The following is a 19,670-nucleotide window of genomic DNA, read 5'->3' as shown; positions in this document are numbered from 1 at the left end:
GTCAACCTCTGGGGGAGGCCGTGTTCAGGGTCACAGCTAAATCTGTGTGCCGCGGGCAAAAGGCTAGCCCATAATTCCTGCGCAGACGAGCAGAGAGCTGACCTCAGTACAGCTGAGGCCAAGCCACACTGATTTCTGCCCACCTGCAGGATCATCAGTGGGATAACAATGAAGGCGAGGGGACATACAGGGGGTCTCTCTCCCTCCTTTTCTCTCCCTTTCTTCTTGGCCTGTCTATGGAGACACCTGACTGTCCTTGCACGCTGACCGCCTCTGCTTTTTTCCTTCGTTCCTCCTCAAAAGATACAGCTGTTCATGTAGCAGTGTGCTGCTTTTGAAGTAGCAAATGGAATTTTCAAGGCATCCTTACAAATATGTAGTCTGTCAGAGAAATAACTCAAAAAATATCTAAAATGACAAGAAGTGCACTCTTACACTTTGCTATCCATTTTTATCCATTGATTTTCTATTATATTAAAATGTTGCATCAACATGCAATCATGTTAATACGTCTTACCTATTGTGAGTCATGGCTCATTCAGCTGATAAATATGTAAATTAAAATGTTTTATTGTTGATAGCCAACATTAATCTCATTTGGATGTCTTAAACCAAATTAAATGAGAAAGTCTAGTGCATGGCAGTTTGGAAAGTGTGCTGTGAATTTATCTCTGAATTAAGAAGGAAATGAGCAGGGGACAGAACTTGCATTTTTTTTATTACAAATGTTAATGAAAAATGTTATTGACTTGAACAAATGGAGAATACACCTGGAAATGTATATTAAAACCCCTTTCCAATTTCTCTCTCTGTGTAGTTTGCAATTATAGTTATTTCTGCAATAGTGGGGGAATTAATTTTGCGTGCAGACTGATAATGTTAGCGGTGTAAAAAGAATGGATATTGTGTTGGATAGGGGGTCTCTAGGTATTTACAAGCAGTGGAGAGAGAGCAAAGCTTTATTTAATTGAAAGAATGAATCAATAACAGCTATAGTGCTTTGTCAGAGAAGGCCTTGCGAAATGAGCAAGTAATTTACTGTGGACAATCTGAGGCCCAGTGGATAGCTGATTGAAGGCGTGTATTCTGGGTGTAAGAGCATCAAGTATGGATAGATGCAGGTAAAAACTTAACAAATTAGAAGAGCGAGCTTTTCCATGGATGGTTAGCTCTCATGCTGATGGGTGAAAAGAAATAAAATGTCAATACTGTCTTTTCTTCTCACTAGATGATTACAAAAACACTGGATGCTTCTTTGTCTTCTATTGTAACTTGAAATCCATAATTAAGAGCAATAGTTTGACAAGTCCTTTGTGCTCTAATCTGATCCACCCATTAACGCTGCAGCAACAAGCTACCCTTCTATTTTTCGTGGGTTTGCAAAAGTTTGCAAAGTTATTCCCCCCCCCCCCCCCCCCCCCCCTTGTTTTATTTGTAAGTTCGCAGAAACTCTTTTCCTCTGTAACAAAAGCTCTTCAACTGTACAGGAATACCAGCAAAATTTGTTTTTCCTCACTAGTTACATCTTACAATCCAGTTTTTCACACACGCATCATTGCTCTCACGCCATCACTGAGATCCTTTTTGGGGGAAAAAATTCGGTCTTTAAGGTAAATTAGTCTCCCTGCACACTGGCAGCCGTCCCAGTATGTAAATTCATGTGCTAATTCACAACATGATTTCATTTCAACTTCCAAGCAAATGAGATTTTAATTGAAAATGAGATCTTCCACAGAGTCTCTCACTGGAGATGTGCGACTGGGGAATGATACTTTTCACAGATTGTTTTAAGAGACAAGGAGAGTTTTTTCTTCTTCTTCCAAGCCATTTACAAAAAGATTGTATGTTTTCTCAGCCCAGCATCCCCCACCCCTCCACCCCCCAACCTGCAGGTTAGTGAAAATGCACTGTGAAATTAACATTGTGCTTCAGCTCCTCACCCGTATGAGGAGGCGGGCTATTAACATTTGTGTATTTTCATTATGTTAATGGTGTTAACACATGCCCACAGATTGCCACCAGTGGTGCAGTAATTTTGTCTTGCTGATCATAAAGTGTCCGAGTGGGTCATTTTGATTATGACACGCTAATTACATATTGCCTTTCCTCCCTGTGTATTTCCCCCCCAAACTCAGAGGAACCTACAGTCTTTAATGGTAAGCTTTTATGAGTTGGAGGAAAGAAAATGGCAGGGAAAGATCTCTGCCTATGTTCCTGACGGCTATGCTGCACGCATGCTTCACTGCTTCCCTTTAAACTTCCTAAATTGTGTTTCACAATAAATAGATGCCCAAGCCTTTAACTGCCAGTATTAGATTAGATACCATTAGATGTAATAGAAAATTCTCTCCCTGTAATATTTTCATAAGAGTTTGAGGCATTTGATTAATCTGACCACATTTTATTGCATTAATGATTTTTTTTCCTTTCCACTCTGCTGTAAAGACATTGTATACTGGCTAATGCTGTTTTCTTCCCCCCTCCCTCCCTTCTCTGCTCACTCTCATTCATCCTCAGCCGTTATTGCAATGCATTGTTGATGAGGTGAGTCGGCGTCTTATGTGCTTTCACTCCTAAAGTCATTCCTAATGGAGTGGAAACCTTATATTTTGTTTCCTAATGAAGCACAGGAGTGGCAGACAGCTCCGCTTGGGCTGTCCTACGGCTGCCTGCAGGTTGAAGCCACCGGCCCGAGCCAAGCTGCTCTGGGGGAGCCAGCAGGGGATGTTGGGCCGGGGCAGCAGACAGCTTAAACATGAACTTACACACAGGCTGTAGTAAATCTGTGGACAAAAATCTAAATAAATGATAAAAATGCAGTGGTGTAGGAAGCACTCAGTTATGTTACTTAAGTAAAAGTAGCAATACAGCATTTTGTAGTCTCCCCATAACAAGTTTGAGTCATACATTTCAAAATTTACTTTAATAAAAGTGCTTAAGTATCATCAGCAAAGTGCTCTTAAAGTATGAAAAGTAAAAGTGCCCATGATGCAGCAGAGTGGCCCCTAGTGACTGACACATTTTAATGTAGCTCAGTAGTTTGCAGGAGTTCAAGCTGTAATAACATTTTGTAAACTGATGCTTTGTATACAGTTTTAAAGGAACGGTTTGACATGTTGATATTTGGGAAATACATGTTCACTTGATACTGTGATGGATGGACCACTATCAATCCTAGTAATGTCATGCGTCTCTACAGTAAATGTGAAGCTACAGCCAACTAGCTCAGCATAAAGACTGTAAATATGTGATAACAAATAATCCACCAACCAGCTCATTAGTGTTACATCATGATAGTTTTAATATGTACCCCCCCCCCCCCCCCCAAAAAAAAAAAAATGCAGTTATAGGAGGCTGTGTACTGTGTATCTTGTCAGTCTGGCTCATACCTTCGCTTTCGTCCTTCTGCCTCTCAGATTTAGTTCAGTTCAGTTTACAGTAGTTGACACAGTGAAAATGAGAGGATGCTGGGTCACGTATATCTCATAAATGTCAAGGATAACACACAACAAGGTCCAAGACTTCTTTTCACCGTGGTCCTTAATGTAAAAAAAAAAATCAAATTAGCTTAGCAGACAAAGCAAACAAATTTTAACTTTATTTCTATAACTGTGGTGGATTCATTAGAGCGGCTTCAATCTTCTCATCTATCTCTCAGCAAGAAAGCTTGCCAGCACATTTCCCACAATGCCGAGCTGTCCTTCTATATGCAGTGTAACTAGTAGCTATCAGCTGTCATGAAACAAAAGTGTCCAAGTAAAGTATACGGTTATCGCTGATTTGTTCTTGAGTAAATTACCGGAGTAAATGTCCTCGGTTACTCAAAAATGAAAACTCATGATCAGTAGTTCTGCGTTCTGTCCGTATCATCTCCTCAAACTGTAATAAGCAGCACTGTAGCTGTGACCAGTCTGACTGTATCATAGTATGATAATGTCATACCCTCACTAAATGATCAGCTTTTAATCAGCAAAAAATGGAGGATTTGATGTCCCCGTTCTCTGTGTAAAGCTCTGCTTAACCAGAAGCTGAAGTAATAGGTGTGTGCACCGAGAGTCCACAGAAAGCTATTCTGAGCTGAGGTTTCACAGCAAGGTCACTTTTAAAACAAAATGTCTCCTCCACTATCTAGGTCAGAGCACATTCTGTTACTTTCTCCGAAACTTGCTTCCTCCCATCCTTCCATCCTGCCAGGGATTATAATTAAACACACACAATTATCCCAAATTTAATGGGATTTCAGAACCAGGCTTTTATTTAAGAGGTAATGAATAATATTTTAATTGCATATGTAACTGTGAGATCGAAATGTGCTTCTCTCATCACTTGTAATTACTACGCCACATTTTTCTGGTGTGCTGTTCTGAGAATGCAATCAATAGCTGAGGAGAGTCTTTTTTTCCCCCTGTATTTTTAAGGTCACTGTGTAACAGTTACTAATTGTGAAATGATCCAGCAGGGAGAAGAGGAGGCATAAGCACACTTAAAACATATGGACAGTGTCCTATTGTTTATTGATGTCTGTAATTAATGATATAATGCATGTCACTGAAGTAGTTTGACCTCTGAACCGATCATTATTCAGAGTGTAGAAGCATCAATCAAACTGTGCTTTTCTCAGATCTATTTTTGCAAACCCCTCAGGGACAGATGGAGCACCCACTGTATCCTCATTTGTATTCAGCTGACCAAGGCCTTGGCATGAATGATTTAGAAGTCTGTATCAGACATAGACTGCATGAGAGGGAGTAATGAGATTTTACAAGCTGCTGCTGAAGTTCATAAAGACTACAGCTTCAGCATTTGCTGCCTCAAACTCCTAAAGAAGTTATTTCAGTTGTGTGACTTTGGTGTATTTACTGATTCTCCTTCTCCCTTTTTTTCCGCTTCAGAAAAGAACATCGCTTTTGGGAGATGTAGTTTTTGTGTGCAGTAATGGCAGGCTTAGTGGTGTTATTCACCCTCTCCACATCATAATGACAATATGAATGTCTGCTTTTGGATGGAGTGCTGGCCAGATTGTTTGGGCTATCTGGAAAAGAGCGCCATGCTTCGCTGCCCAGCCTGAGGTTCAGAGGTGGTGTGTGTGGTGTTGATGTCCCACTCCAGCAAGCATCATCCCAGGCTCTCCTCGGGACGGGCGTATTAGAATAAGTCATTCCATTGTTAATTTAAATGGCTTAATACATCACTCTAAGGTAAGAGAGTGATTTGAACGGCAGAGGAAAAGAGTGTGAGAGAGACGGGGAGTGATGCCAAGGGGTGTTTCTTTAATATCAAATGAAATTGAATCCTGCATTACCTCACTCGTGCCGTTTCTCAAGCAGCTCCCAGGCTATTAATGGAGAGCTGTAACAGGATTGGTTCAGTCTTTCGGTTCTTTAATTTCACCGCAGCTCCCAGATGTTAGGTCTTTGTCTCATTGCTGATCCCTGGCTGATCTATGGTGTTGTCTTTATCCCGCCTCCAGTCCATTGTGTGACTGTGTGTTGTGTTATTGGGTCAGGTGAATCTATCAAGGACGGAGAGTTGGACAGTTCACACACCGGGGGGATAATTACAGGATGATTGGTGTCCTCACGCTCTCTGCTCTCACTATCTTTGTCTCCTCTCTGTTAGCCTCGTCCTTACATAAATGCGCTCAGCATGTCTGGCACTGGAAGTCGACCAAATAAGCTGCTCAGTCCCGGGATCCTGGCCCTCTTACCTGTTCGATCTCCGGGGCCCTGTTTTAAACAGCTGTGTTTGTTTGATAGAAAATGTGTGCACCATTGTTTACAGATGTTTGTGGACTTATTTACACTAGCGGATTGAGTGGAACACAGGAGACAGCAGAGTTTAACACTCCGCCGCCGCCACCACAGCTATTGCTATTATTAACTTAACCTCCTCCCATAGATAATTCATCTCAGTTGCCTTCCAATCCCACACTTGTTCTGTCTCACTCAGCCCTGAATCCTCACATCTACGTGTCCTTTCTGGGTCATAATGACAGACTCTCGCTAGCTGCTGCTCAAGTTCACATAGAGGGAACACCAGTTGAATTAATTACTATGTAAAACCGGTTCCAATTTTGACCCTTAAAAAGGTATAGTTTGACATTTTGGGAAATGCCCATGTTCACTGTTATCTTAGAAATAGCTGAGGAGAGCAAATTAACTCTTATGTTTGCCGTTTTGATTATGAATATGAAGCTACAACCAGCAGCTGCTTCTTTTTGCACAAAACCTTAAAAAAAATGGATGGTAACAACTAACAAGACTCTGTCCAAATTAGATTTTTTTTTTTAATCTACATACAGCATTTGTGGTGTTTTTGTGTGTTAGTGTGCAGAATAAATCTCAGAAGGGCACAATGACATTGCCCTCAAGGAAAACCACAATGCATTGTGTTTACACTTTGGTTTTTGTAACCAAGGCGCTCAATAGCCCAGTAAAAACTCCCTTGAGCTTCATTCAGAATGTTTTACATCAAACTCTTGAACTCCATTTTCAAATATAAATTCCTTCTGAAATATGTCCATTGTAAGACCACCAGCGAGATGTATTCACTGTGCAGAGTGAAAGTGGTATGAACCTCCTCATCTTGCTAAGCAAATATAAGCACATTCGAAGACTAAACTTCTTGTTATTCCTTCAAGGAGCACTTTTACTCCCATACATGTTGGATACACTTTGTATTTCTGGGATGTGTGCACTTGTGGAAGTTTGCAACCTTGAAAAGTACAGATTTTTGTTTCCCTCTTATTTGTTTGTCCGGCAAGGTTTTCCCCAATCTGTGGTGCTGACAAGTCTGTTGCACACCCTCTCACCTGCGTGTGATCTTGATGGAAATCTCTGGTCCTCTGTACACACACACACAGGGAGGGGAGTCCTAGCTATTTGCACTTCCTGACTTTGAAAGCTGTCAGCAGAGCAACAGCAGGCTGCTTCAGTACTCTGGACAGTTCCTCCTCAGAGACCTGCAGTGCTCTAACTGGAGCCTCTCGCCTCACTCCAGAGTTTGACTGGGGACACCAAGACAGAGTCCAACACTGAGATTTCCCACTTCTAGACCTGTGTGTGTGTGTGTGTGCTTGCGTGCATACATGGGTGTGTGTGTGTGTATGAGTCCACAGAGTCACCCAGCCCTTCCCCCACATACGCATATCATCCACCCAGAGCCATTCTATCTGTATGGAAATTTGGGCTCCACAGCTGGAATCCCACAAAGCACTGTCATCTACTAATAGTTATTATCTCTTTGGCCTGCTCCCTCACAAAAACCCTGCAATACAAGCACATTGCATCTTTATGGTAATGCCCTACAATACAGCCCCAAGCTATGGTGCATAGACCTTTGTTATCATTACGATAATTCCCATTCTCACTTGACTCCTCATTACACCATTGAAACTGCTCGGGGTTGGATATAGACAAATTCCTGCATCTTTCTTTATTACACTGTAGCATTCACAGTGTTGATACACAAAACTTAAACTCCCTAAATACTCTGTAAACATAGTGAGTCAGTCAGTGCAATGGCAATTAAGTGTAAGAGTTGTCATTGTGAATTAGCAGAGGCCCGTGCACTGCTGTTATTTGTTTGTAGGCAGGGCTGAATAATAAGTTAGTTTCATCATGTATTGACTTTTGGTGTAATGACATCACGATGATGTGATTATATTATGTTGTTTTAACCAGACTGTGTCGTCCTTATTCATATTTTCAAACAAATTGTACAAAAAAATGTACTTAAAACATGGCCAAAATCAGTAACTGAGGTATTCATATAACATTGGTGAAGAGTCTCATCTAATGTAACACAGTGTGAACCAAAGGTCACTACGCCAACATGAGAAAAATATTATTACTGTGATATTGATCTCAGCCATTTTACCCAGGCATTACAGTGGATACACCTTGATATTCAAGATCTCAGATTGAAGTTCAATAGTTTTACAATAATTTGATGCTTTGTTTTAAGACACAGAGGAAAAAATCTTTCCTCAGGCCATGAGGATGTTGAACTGTCCTTTGACCTCTGTGTATCATGTGGGACAACGTCCTCTTGATCCTTTGCGCTGCCCTTTTTGCACTTGTGACGTGTGTATGTTTTCTTTTCTCTTCATTTTACACAATGTTTCATGTTGAATCTTCAGTTCAGTTCAGTATTTTACTGACCTTGTTGTTTCATACTTGTCTTCCATCACTTTCACTGAGCGTTACTTGTGTATGAGACAAAACCTTTTAGTCTTTTATGTTAAATTTAATCGCCTTCATCTTCTCTGATGGGTTCACGGTGTAAAAACGTACTCGTGGTGTTCTGGTCAGATTTTCAACAGAGTAGCAGGTGATTTACTATACATTTCTGCCGTGATGAGTCTTGGGGTCAGCTCGATATAAGAAGGAAAGCACAGCGAGACGTGGACCTCGCCGTGGCTGCTCGTGTCCTTGTGTCTCTCCATGAATGCCCTCGCAAGGCCTCTGGATTGCACAAAAAAGTAATTGCGGAGTGATTGGCACAGCTTGTCCCGTGCAGCCTGTGTCCCCACACTTGAAGGCTCTCCTCGGAGCACCCTCATTGTCACACAGCCTTTTAGCACCTTTGTTCCTCCCTTCCCTTAGGACCTCACAGCTCACCATTGGCAGATGAGTCCCTGTCTGTGACAAAAGGGTCCCTGCGCTCAGCCTCATTTGATGCAGTGATGAACTCCCCCAACTCTCCCCCCCTTTACTCACACAAACACACACACACATTGCACACCACCTCCTGCGAGAAGAAATGTTCCGTTTAGCGGTGGAGGATGTGGGGGTCAGGACCCAGGGGTGGGCTTTTAGGAGACAAATAAACATCAGAGCAGGAGAGGAGTGATGTCTTGTTTACACATTAGCGACCATTTAGCAAGTCTCAGTGTTTTCACTGCGTCTCTCCGGTGGCCTCTCAAACAGCTGATCTTTCTCTTTTGTTGTCCTTTCAACTCGGGATCCGTTCAGGATCAACACGGTGGTCAACGGTGAGCGATCTGAACTGTCTCAGCTGATTCTTGACTGGGATATTTGCTGTTAAAACTGGCAATAAATCATGTATTAAATCAAGTTTCTAATAACTGACTGTGACTCAACCACTCAGAGCATGCACCAGAAATAATTCAGAATAATTAGCCAGCAGCTCTTTTTTTTTTTACCCACTGATTGTCATCAAACAGTCTCCCCACATTTTTGTGAGACCAAAACACACACACACACACACACACACACACACACACACACACACACACACACACACACACACACACACACACACACACACACACACAAACTGCATCTTTCTCATACCATCTAATGAGGTGATGACCAACCACTTGTTATAATTGCTTCAGTCTCCTTTTAATTTTCAAGCTTATTAATCATATGTAGAGTTATTTAAGAATGCATAAATTAATCTTAGATTAAAAAGCCTATCAAAGCCTCAAAACAATTAAAGAGTAAGGTAAGATTTCCCCTGGGCTGGCACTTTTATTTTAATAGAGTGTTCAGGTGATTATCATACTTTGATGCAGCACTGTGATTAATGCAGACACACTTTTAAATGAGCTGTTCTCTCTTGCACAAAAAGGTAGAGTGTGTATGAGTCTGATAATGACCTCACTGACTTTTCGGCTACTTTTCCCATTTCCTTGCTCAGGTTTGGTTGAATCAGACTCATCACACATCAAGGCCTGCAATGAATGAGTCTGTGGATGTTACATTTGGTTTGAAATGAGGGTTTCTTGTACATGTGTGGTGATGATAGGACACGGTTAAGGCTTTAAATGGATTGTTTTGCAGCCTTTTAAAATTTTGAAAAGACGTTTAATTCATTTGATTTCAGGAATGTTTTACCAATGGCAATATCACTCTGAATTTATCTGATAGTAACAGACTTTTAATTAAGAGGTTTGTTTTGGTGACTGGGTTTAACAGGCCATACCCGTTCAATAATCAATGAACAGACAGATGGGGGTGATTTCTGTTTTAATTTGAATTTGGTAGCTGCTTTGACGTGAGGAGATGCTTCAAGTAGGACCAGTGTCTGTTCACTGATCTTAAATCTAAATGCATTTTCATTTGAGTTTTTTTTGTTATGATTTTTTTTTTTTTTTGCATGGTGTTTAATTTCAGTGGCATATTTTTGTGAAATTGTAAAAGAAAAAAAAAAGAAAGATCATTACGACAAGACAGAATCTAGTTGAATTACAAAGCCATTATGGCCTCGTTGTGTCTGTTGAATGTAAATATTTTAAATTCTTTATTACAGCCCGATCTTATGAAAATATAATAAAACACATAGGCCTAATAAAATACATGTAATATTAAAAAATGTAGCCTGTTAGTCATGTTTTGTTTTTTTGCATTGGTTACAAATTTACTTCCCAGTTATTCATTATTATTATTATTATTATTAGGCCTATTATTATTATTATTATTATTTCAGACTTATAGTCGCTAAATTCAAATGGAGGCTGCCTATATGTTCAAATCAACATTGCATTGCTTTGCAATAATTATGGACAAACTGTTGTCGCTGCACAGCTCCGTCCCTCCGGAGACAATAGGACCAACAGGAGCGTGTCCTGTTACCTTCATCAATATTACATCAGTGCTCGGCGCCGCGCGTGTGCCACATGTAAATGATTAACCCAAACCTCTTGTTGACTTTTAAAAGTTGGATGCACGTTATGGTGCAAAACACAGTGAGAGAAAGGGGAGTTTAGGGGGTGGGTTGGTTTGGGAGGGTGGGATGAGGAGGTGAGGAGGGGGGCGACTAAGCGTTGATCACAGAGAGTGACCTTTGGAGCAGCTGGTTATTGTCAAAACGCGTGTAGGCGAGGTGTACGGCTTGTACACGGTGAATCCGTGGGAACCCAGCACATGATGCTGGCCTGCACGTCCTGACTCCAGCACACACAACAATGTGTCGGTGGGTCCCTGCTGTTTTTAGCGGAAAGCCAAATCCCACCGCAGCCTCCTCCATTCATAATGTCAATAACATAGCGTCTTATTTCAAATAGGAAAGCGCAAAAGAATTAATTAAACGCATTATGGTCCACACAATGAGCTACAGAGTAATGAAAGATTAATGTGAATGTTTTCTTGTTTTAATTGAGAATTTATTTAAACACAGAGGCCTATAGGCTGCATTGAATCAAACCTTTAGGAGTTGTTTTTTTTATTATGATCATTATATAATAACGTTTTGCAGACAGCGCCTTCTCCACATGTGTAGACCTGCAGGCTGCTATAAGACCAAACACTACAAAGCATCTTCATTGGTCATGAATCCATAGTTAATGCAGACCGCCTGTGTGAGTGGGAGTGCCTTGCCATAAGTTTTGCCGTCACTTGATTGCTGTCGGTGTCGTGGAGGGAGGGGGGCTGTACCACCACAGTCTGCAGGCCATGTGGCCACTGATGCTGCTGCTGCAACACAAACCCTGCGCACACGCTGACAGTGGAGCACAGAGAGAGAGAGGGAGAAGAGAGAGGAGAGAGAGAGAGGAGGACAGTGAGCAGGAAGGAGGCGGCGCTGCACGGACAACAGCGTCCCACTCCTAAAGCAAACATCTTTACATCTTCTCTCTCTCACACACACACGCACACATACATACACATACACACACACTTCTCATCGCTCCGACACTCACTTGATCGCAGCTTTGGTCGTTGACGACGCAAGGGGAAGCCGCGCGCACGTTGAAGGTGAGACTTAGAAACTGATCAGACAGCATTTAACACTGGCTGCTTTAGTGTCAACTACAGTGCAACGTTGTTGTTGTTTTTACGCACGGTTTGTTGAAATCATGAAATTATATAGAATTTAAACCTGCAGACAGTTTGTGTGTGATTGTCAACAAAGGATGAAGTTGTATTTAAATGAGTTTTGAATGCATGCGGGCTGATATAGCTACAATTAATCCATCAGCATTATGTCATAAACATATTGCTTAGTGAAGATTTGTCTCTAAAATGCCCCACTGAGTTCACACAACTTGATGCAAACACAGGCCTGTGACTGCCTTGTCCTCTGTTTAGTACTTGTGTAGCTAGTAATTAGTTATTGTAAAGTTGTGCTTGAGGCCTCTGTTTGATTTTTAAAACTCACATGGTCACGTCAAATATAATTTCTGCAGCCTCCAGGCCTCCCAGGATGGACTCCATACCCGCGGGGCGAGACTCCAGCTCCTCGCCGAGCTCCAAACAGGAACTTTCCTACCCGAGCACCAACCTGAAGCCCAACCAGGTGGGAGAGACGGTGCTGTACGGAATACCTATCGTGTCTTTGGTGATAGATGGCCAGGAGAGACTTTGCCTTGCGCAGATATCCAACACCCTGTTGAAGAATTACAGCTACAACGAGATACACAACCGGCGCGTGGCGCTGGGCATCACCTGCGTCCAGTGCACTCCTGTCCAGCTGGAGATCCTGCGGAGAGCCGGGGCCATGCCGATCTCCTCCAGGCGCTGCGGGATGATCACTAAACGCGAGGCCGAAAGACTCTGTAAGTCGTTTCTAGGAGCTCATTCGCCCCCTAAACTTCCAGAAAATTTCGCCTTTGACGTGTCTCACGAGTGCGCCTGGGGGAGTCGAGGCAGCTTCATCCCGGCCAGGTACAACAGCTCCAGGGCCAAGTGCATCAAGTGCTCCTATTGCAACATGTATTTCTCTCCAAATAAATTCATATTTCACTCGCATCGCACTCCGGAGTCCAAGTACACGCAGCCGGATGCAGCGAATTTTAATTCTTGGAGGCGGCATCTGAAATTATCAGATAAAGGCTCCGCGACTGACATATTACACGCTTGGGAAGACGTGAAGGCCATGTTCAACGGGGGCAGTCGTAAGAGGACGCTGCCGGGCTGTGGGTCCGAGTCCAGCTCCTCGTTGAAGTCACATGGACCCAGCCGTCCCCGAGAAACACCCGAGATACCTGCAAAAATCCTCAGCTGCGAGGACAACCGCGGCGTCATGGCGAGTACGCGCAGCTACCCCGTCATCCCGGTGCCCAGTAAAAGCTTTGGGATGCTGCAGAAGATCCCACCGCCGCTCTTCCCACATCCGTACGGATTCCCAGCTTTCGGCCTGTGCCAGAAGAAAGAGGACAGTCTACTGGGAGAGCAGAGCAAGGCGGGCCTCCCGGGCGTCCTGTGGCCCAGCACCAAGGAGAGCACCTACCACTCCTTCCCCATGTTCTGGCCCGCGGCGGGCGCGCTGCCCATCGCTCCCTACCCGCAGACCCAGCACAAACCCACACCAGAGCTGCTGTGCCCCCCCAGACAGACCGACATGGACATATCCGAGCACAGCGACCGGAGCACCAACACGTCCAAAGACAGCATGGTTGAAAACGACCGGTGCTCCAGCACGCAGTCCGCGCGTAATGAGGACGACAAATCCGGGGACGAGGCCAGGCCGCTGGAGGGGATGACGCCGGTGCCGCGGAAAATCAGCTACGTCTCCGCGTTCAGACCCGTTATTAAAGACGCGGACTGCATCGCCAAGCTGTACGGCAACAGGAGCGCGTACAACGGCTGTCGCACCGGCTATTTGTCGCCCGATTTTTTAAGCGAGAGCTCAAGCTACCGGTCCATGTCTCCCTGCGTGGACAGTGAGGGCGATCCGGACGTGGATGTGGAGACGAACAAAACACCGGACGAGGAGGAGGAGGAGGAGGAGGAGGACTCCCGGCCTCTGTCGTCGGTGTGTCCAGCTCGGACTCCTCCCGGCCTGGCGCACAGCGTTTCACCAACCGGTTCAGACTGTAAGGCCACGCAGGAGGGCAGCGTGGCTGACTCCCAGAAAATGAGCCTCCACGTGGCCCAGTCCTCTGACAGAGAACTGCACAGCAAGCAGATATCAGAGCCCCACATAGCCGCGTCCTTTACTGAAGTGAGTGACTTCTAGCTGAGAAACACTGGCGATCACACAAGCTGTAATATTTCACTAAAGTTTCCCTGCGAGTGGGTTTTGTTTTTTCTTGCACTGTGTGTGTGTGTTTTTAAGCAGATAAATCTTTGTGTCCTATTGGAGAAATTTGTCTTGAATGTCCAAACAGCATGTCCACAACATTTAGGAAAAAGAAAATGATACATCATTTCTTAAAAATAAAAATATACACACTTGGACTTAGAGTATATTTTTAATGACTAATTTTAGATTTTTAGGAAATTCATTATTATATAACAGAGCCTTTTGTAATGTTAAGAGCTGAAAGAAGTGGTGATTCTTTCTTCTTTAGGTTTACACACCGGAGAGGGGTGAGCTGCAACAAAGGAGCAGTCCCCATCAGTTCAGACCTGCGAATTACCAGACTGGAGTACTCACAACAAATGGTTAGACATTTTTTTCCTGCTTTTTCTTTTGTTAAAAACATTTAGCTGTTTAAAAAAAATCGAAAAGCGGGGAAATCACATCGATTTATTTTCTCTTAAGATGAGAGTACGAGTAAAGAGGAGCCGTCTTCCACAGTGGAGGAGATCGAAACGAAATCTTTTAATGAACAAAGCAGCGAGGAGAACCAGCGAGAGCCAGACGAAGGTAAGTCACCCCGAGGTCAGCCAGGAGGGTTTCTCCCTGTTATAAAAATCTGTTTTAACAGAGAGGGAGTTCCTCTCTTTTTTTTTTTTTTTTTTACCAGATAGGAATATAATTTATTTTCTGTGTATTCAGGCGAGGACGCGCCAGCCAGAGCTCTGCCATCACAAAGAAACGTAGAAACTCTGGCAAAAGGTAAGATGGTATTTAGATGCAAATATTTAAAAGGCTCTTCAATTCTTATTATTTTTTTATTATTATTATTATTTTTATTAGGCTATTATTATTATCTTTCAAGTAGACTACCTGCATAAGAATTCACTTATTTCTATATGAATTATCCTATTTCACATAATAACAAAGGAAGGATAATAAGCCCACAGGGTTAAATCTTCTCATAATAATTGTACATATAAAATTAATTTCTGCAGCATCTCCTTGCTCATCTCCATCTCCATTCACTGTTAAGGCCTTGGGGCCAAACACTTGCAAAACAAACCCCTCTGTATTTCTGATCTGGACCCACCTTTAATTAAGAGTCACTTGGAAAAACGTCACAATTTCTTGTGGAATTTAAACTAAATGAGACTTTTTCCTCTTTATGTGTTTTTGCCCTGAGGCAGATGCTGAGGGATTTGTCCCAAAAAAACATGAGGGATTTTTTTTAAACTGCAGGCCCAGGAAGACCTGCTCTGAATAGTCAGTGTAAATGCTGATGATGTCCCCGTCACTGTCATTAAAAATAGAAAAGCGTCCTAGAAGGAAGCTGATACAAAAGCCTTTTGTACCTTTCCTCCTCAAACCTCCTCTATTCTTGTCTGCTTTTTTAGAGGAACTACAGAAGCAGCTGTTAGAGCAAGTTGAGCTGAGGAAAAAGCTGGAACGAGAATTTCAGAACTTAAAAGGTAAGCTAAATTCTGCCACAGTGTTATTCCGACTGATTTGGCTTTTGTCACTGCACATAGCAGCAATTTCATAGAGAGAGACCCCAAAGTCTTTCTGGTGCATGTTAAAATGTTACTCTCCTGTCATGTCTGTGATGAAGGCCAAAAATGTGACCTTTGTCATGTCATGACCAAAACCCACCTCAGCGCCGGCATGCACCAGCTCTCTCTGCAGAGCTGAAATCTGTTAAAGGGCACCATTCTTCCAAAAATGCTAAGTGGTTCAGGGACACTCTCCCCTGGGAAAAATATGTGTTCAAAACCCCTTTTAACACTGACTTGAGAGGATTATGATTTCAACCTCATATCCAAAAATACCCATGCATGCTTAGAAAGTGGTTCTCTTTCTGCGTGGAGCCAAGTGTAATAACAGATATACACAAATCAGTTGAGATATGTGCATATAAGACCATTTACAAATCTTTAACTGTTCTGTGTAATAGCTAAGATGACTATCAGTTTTGTTCAACTTAAACATCAGAGTTGATATTGAGGTGTTTTGAATGCCTCACAATGAAAACTGTGACGGACAATTTCCATCCGCAGTTCAGTCAAAACATCTGGATTTATAAACCTACTTAAAACTTCAAAGTGCTGCTGCACAGATGATGCTTCTTCACATGAAATTGAACCCATGTCCAGAAAAAGCAACTGAGTGCATCATGTGGTTCTCTAGATAAAGTACCACTCACTCTCCAACTGCTGCAGGTTTTTTTTTGACAGTAATTCCTCCACAGACTCCAGTTTCTCTCCAAAATGCTTGAAAATGTCTCACCCTCTCAGAGATTCGAGGGAAAATGGTGAATAGACACCAACGGCATTCACTGAAAAAGTGGTTGGCTGATGTTGCACTAATTGTCAGATCCCCAGAATGAGACAAATAATTTGACACAAACAAAGTTATTTAAAAGTATTTTTTTTATCAGACAGGTAGGGGTCACATTATTTAAGACCAGCTCCAGATCCGTCTTCATCAGGTCTGAGTCTAAATAAACATAATTTTCCTGCGGTTGGATTTGTCTGGAAAAATATCTCAAAACTGAACTGTTAGAACTGCAGGTTTTTAAAACTACATTTGTCTCTATATTTGTCTCTCATGCATGCTTGTGAAATGCTGGAGTAATACTTCAGGAAGATAAAGTCATTGTAATCTTTGCACATCATTGAGTGTGAAATGCAGATCAGCAAAAAGTGACACTCCAGACTCTTAAAGTCGAATTTAGGAGGTTTTGGATATCTGGATATGTGTTTTCTCTTTGGATTTATTGGAAGTATTTGGATACAGCTTTTGAGAGTTTGTAGGACACAAAGTATAATCAACATAAATGTTAACACTGGGTTTTTCTTTGTGAATTTAGTTTGATTTAAAGTCAGTATCTTTTATCACACTTAGCTGCTATAGAAATAATTATTTAATCTATTCAGTTTTTCTGTAAAACCTCTTGAAGAAAAAAAAATCAAAATCAAAATCACCAAAATCTGATCTCCTCTTTGTGTGTTTGCACATCGCAGTGCTGCTCATGTGAGGCCTGGGGGTTTATGGTTGGAGCCGGTGTTTGTTGCTTTAGCTTGAGAACAGCGCCCTGTAGAGGCGACCACTTCACTGCATTGTGTTATTATCAGCGCTTTGGACCTTCATCCTGTCACACTCATGTTTATTCCTCAGATTCATATGGATATTAATGACAAATGTCAAATATACAATCTCCTACACTCTCGGTGTTTTAGGGCGATGGTATGTTTTGTTGTTGTTGTTGTTGTTGTGTATTTCTAATAGAGGCTCCAACTGAAATCTGTGCTTGCTGTTTGTTCTGCAGATAATTTTCAGGATCAAATGAAACGGGAGCTTTCCTACAGGGAGGAGATGGTCCAGCAGCTTCACATCGTCAGAGGTGAGACAAATAAAGCAAAGGGAGCGGATACAGAACATGGCTTCACTTTCCATCCTCATTTAGCCTACAGATATATTTTTTCTTACACCGTTTCAGTTGCCTTCGTGCAGAGACCCCATAAACTTGAGCTTGGTTTTTCTTACTTTTACCCATGATCAGTTTAGCCATTTCCTCATATTAATCATGAAGCCTAAAGAGATTGACAATTTAAAAAAAAAAACAAGGTTTGCGCGCCCAGTGTGCGTCTCACACGCGTCTTTCTTGCAAACACTTGTCTATGAATATTTTCATTCATCCAGGTCATCGTTCTTTTCTGGGCAAATTGAATCGTAGGTAACTGGACTTGTATTTGCAAACACTTTATCATATTTTTGCACCCAGACCAAGGTCCACAGACACATGATTAGAGTAGGCTACATCCAGACTGCACGAGGTCGATCCAAACTTGTTCCACGACATTTTTAAGAGCGTGGCCGTGAATCTGCTGATCCTATTGTGCTCATGTTAAACACATGCTTATCGTGCAATGTTAAATTGTATTATGTAATGTTAAATAAGATTTACACTTACATGCACGTGCACTGTTGATGGGTTTATCTCCTTCCTCATAGAAGCTCACGACGCTTTGCACCATTTCTCCTGTAAGATGTTGACTCCTCGTCACTGCACCGGGTCCTGCTCCTTCAAATCTCCTCTTCTGCCACCTTGAACCGGATCACTCCACGTTTATATGACAGAGAAACACTGGACACATTCACATGCTTCTGTCAAACAGCAAACCATAGAAAACCTCCAGAGACACTCCGAGGAATCAAGTCGAAAGTAGACTAACTTGTAATTACTTGTAATATTGAAAAAGAAAAAATGAGAAAAAAAATGTGTATCTATACACTCTCAGCATTTATGTAACCATCTTGCATATGGTGAAGTTTGTTTCCCCTGAAATGATACAATTGATGCTATTTATTATTTGTGGCAAAGTGCAATGACAATGTATGTACGTTATATTAGTTATAGGTTGTTATTTCGGTTTTTTGTTGTCAATAATAGCAGCTTTGACTAGCCAATTCATTGCTCCTTATCCTCACAGTATTGTGAATTAGCCTACTCTTGCTTTGTTCTTCTCTGCAGGCCATTAGCTTACTTTGGATGATATGCACTTTAAACGAGTGATGAGAAATTGTACATAAAAAAGCCTGTGTATTCAAATAGGCCCTCAAAAAATAATTATTTGTTGCCGTCAACCCATATGCCTATTTGTTTTTTGAAGACTTAACAAAGTTAGTAGGCTAAATTAGTTCATCCGCGACCTTGTAAGTAGCGACATATTCTATTAAGAGTAGCTTATTTGTTCATGTATTTGTTTTCATCGCTAATGAATAAATCATTTTATTAAAAGAAATGTGGATTCTTGCCCTGAGCTGCCTCAACAGGCTCCAGACGATTTATTCACCAGACGACCAACAACATACCGTAGGCTATTACATCAATTCATCCAGTGGCAAAAGTCTATGCATTTATGAGTGTGGTCTTCACCTTTTGCGTGTTGGACTATATGGATTCGCACCAAGAGGAAGATGCGAAAATAGACTTTCACTTTCATTGGCTGCACCACAGAAAATAAATAATTCAACTAATGATGGCAGAACCGGCAAACTTTTGTCATTTGTGTCTGATGAACCATTACATTTCTGCCAGACTAATCAACAATGCTGAAAGAATAGCTAAAATCAAATAAAAGTAACACTACCAGAGTTTATGAGACTTCAAAATCCCACTGAAGTAGAAGTGTAAAATAACCTACCACCGTCACTGTAACTATAGTCTATTCTGCATTAACAAGTGGACTGACATAACCCATTGTCATAGCCTACAGTGCATGAATAGATGGTTAATTAGATCAAGGTGTAATCAGCATTTAGCCACTGTTGCATCGAGGTGGAGCCGGATTAATTACTTTTTATGCTGTTCGTAGCTAGACTGCTATATAAATACAGGCCTGTGGATAGGAGTGGCCCCCTGCCCACCCAAAAGGTCGTGCCACAGCAAATTTGAGAGGAAAGAAGACGGGCAAAAGTTATGATAAGTTTTTCAGCTTCTCTGTAATCTTTGGTGTAGGCTATTTATTTGCTAATTTTACTGCAATATTGAAGGGTCGCCACTTCGTTCATTAACACATTTTTAGAGACGTCTACGGGTTGAACTGCCACGACTCATATCTGGAATATGGAAAGGGCTTTTACTTGTTTTTTGTAAGGGGGTAAGAGCCAGGAAGGTTGCA

At 42.0% G+C, this 19,670-nt stretch overlaps 1 protein-coding gene across 1 annotated transcript; it reads left to right on the top strand.

Annotated features, from left to right (window-relative positions):
* Positions 1-12,156: 12,156 nt before the first annotated feature.
* On the top strand, positions 12,157-18,098 carry skor1b (SKI family transcriptional corepressor 1b; the record flags this gene model as incomplete). The annotated part of the gene is made up of 7 exons (XM_083973141.1): positions 12,157-13,908; positions 14,258-14,351; positions 14,452-14,556; positions 14,689-14,748; positions 15,384-15,458; positions 17,315-17,389; positions 18,001-18,098. Exons 1-7 carry the CDS (start codon positions 12,169-12,171, stop codon positions 18,096-18,098), a joined length of 2,247 nt encoding a protein of 748 aa, XP_083829267.1. The 5' UTR covers positions 12,157-12,168.
* Positions 18,099-19,670: the final 1,572 nt, after the last annotated feature.

The sequence above is a fragment of the Trachurus trachurus genome (assembly GCF_905171665.1).
Source record: "Trachurus trachurus genome assembly, chromosome: 6".
NCBI lineage: Eukaryota > Metazoa > Chordata > Actinopteri > Carangiformes > Carangidae > Trachurus > Trachurus trachurus.
The sequence above is the reverse complement of the archived record's forward strand: the minus strand, read 5'-3'. Positions and strand labels throughout refer to the sequence as shown.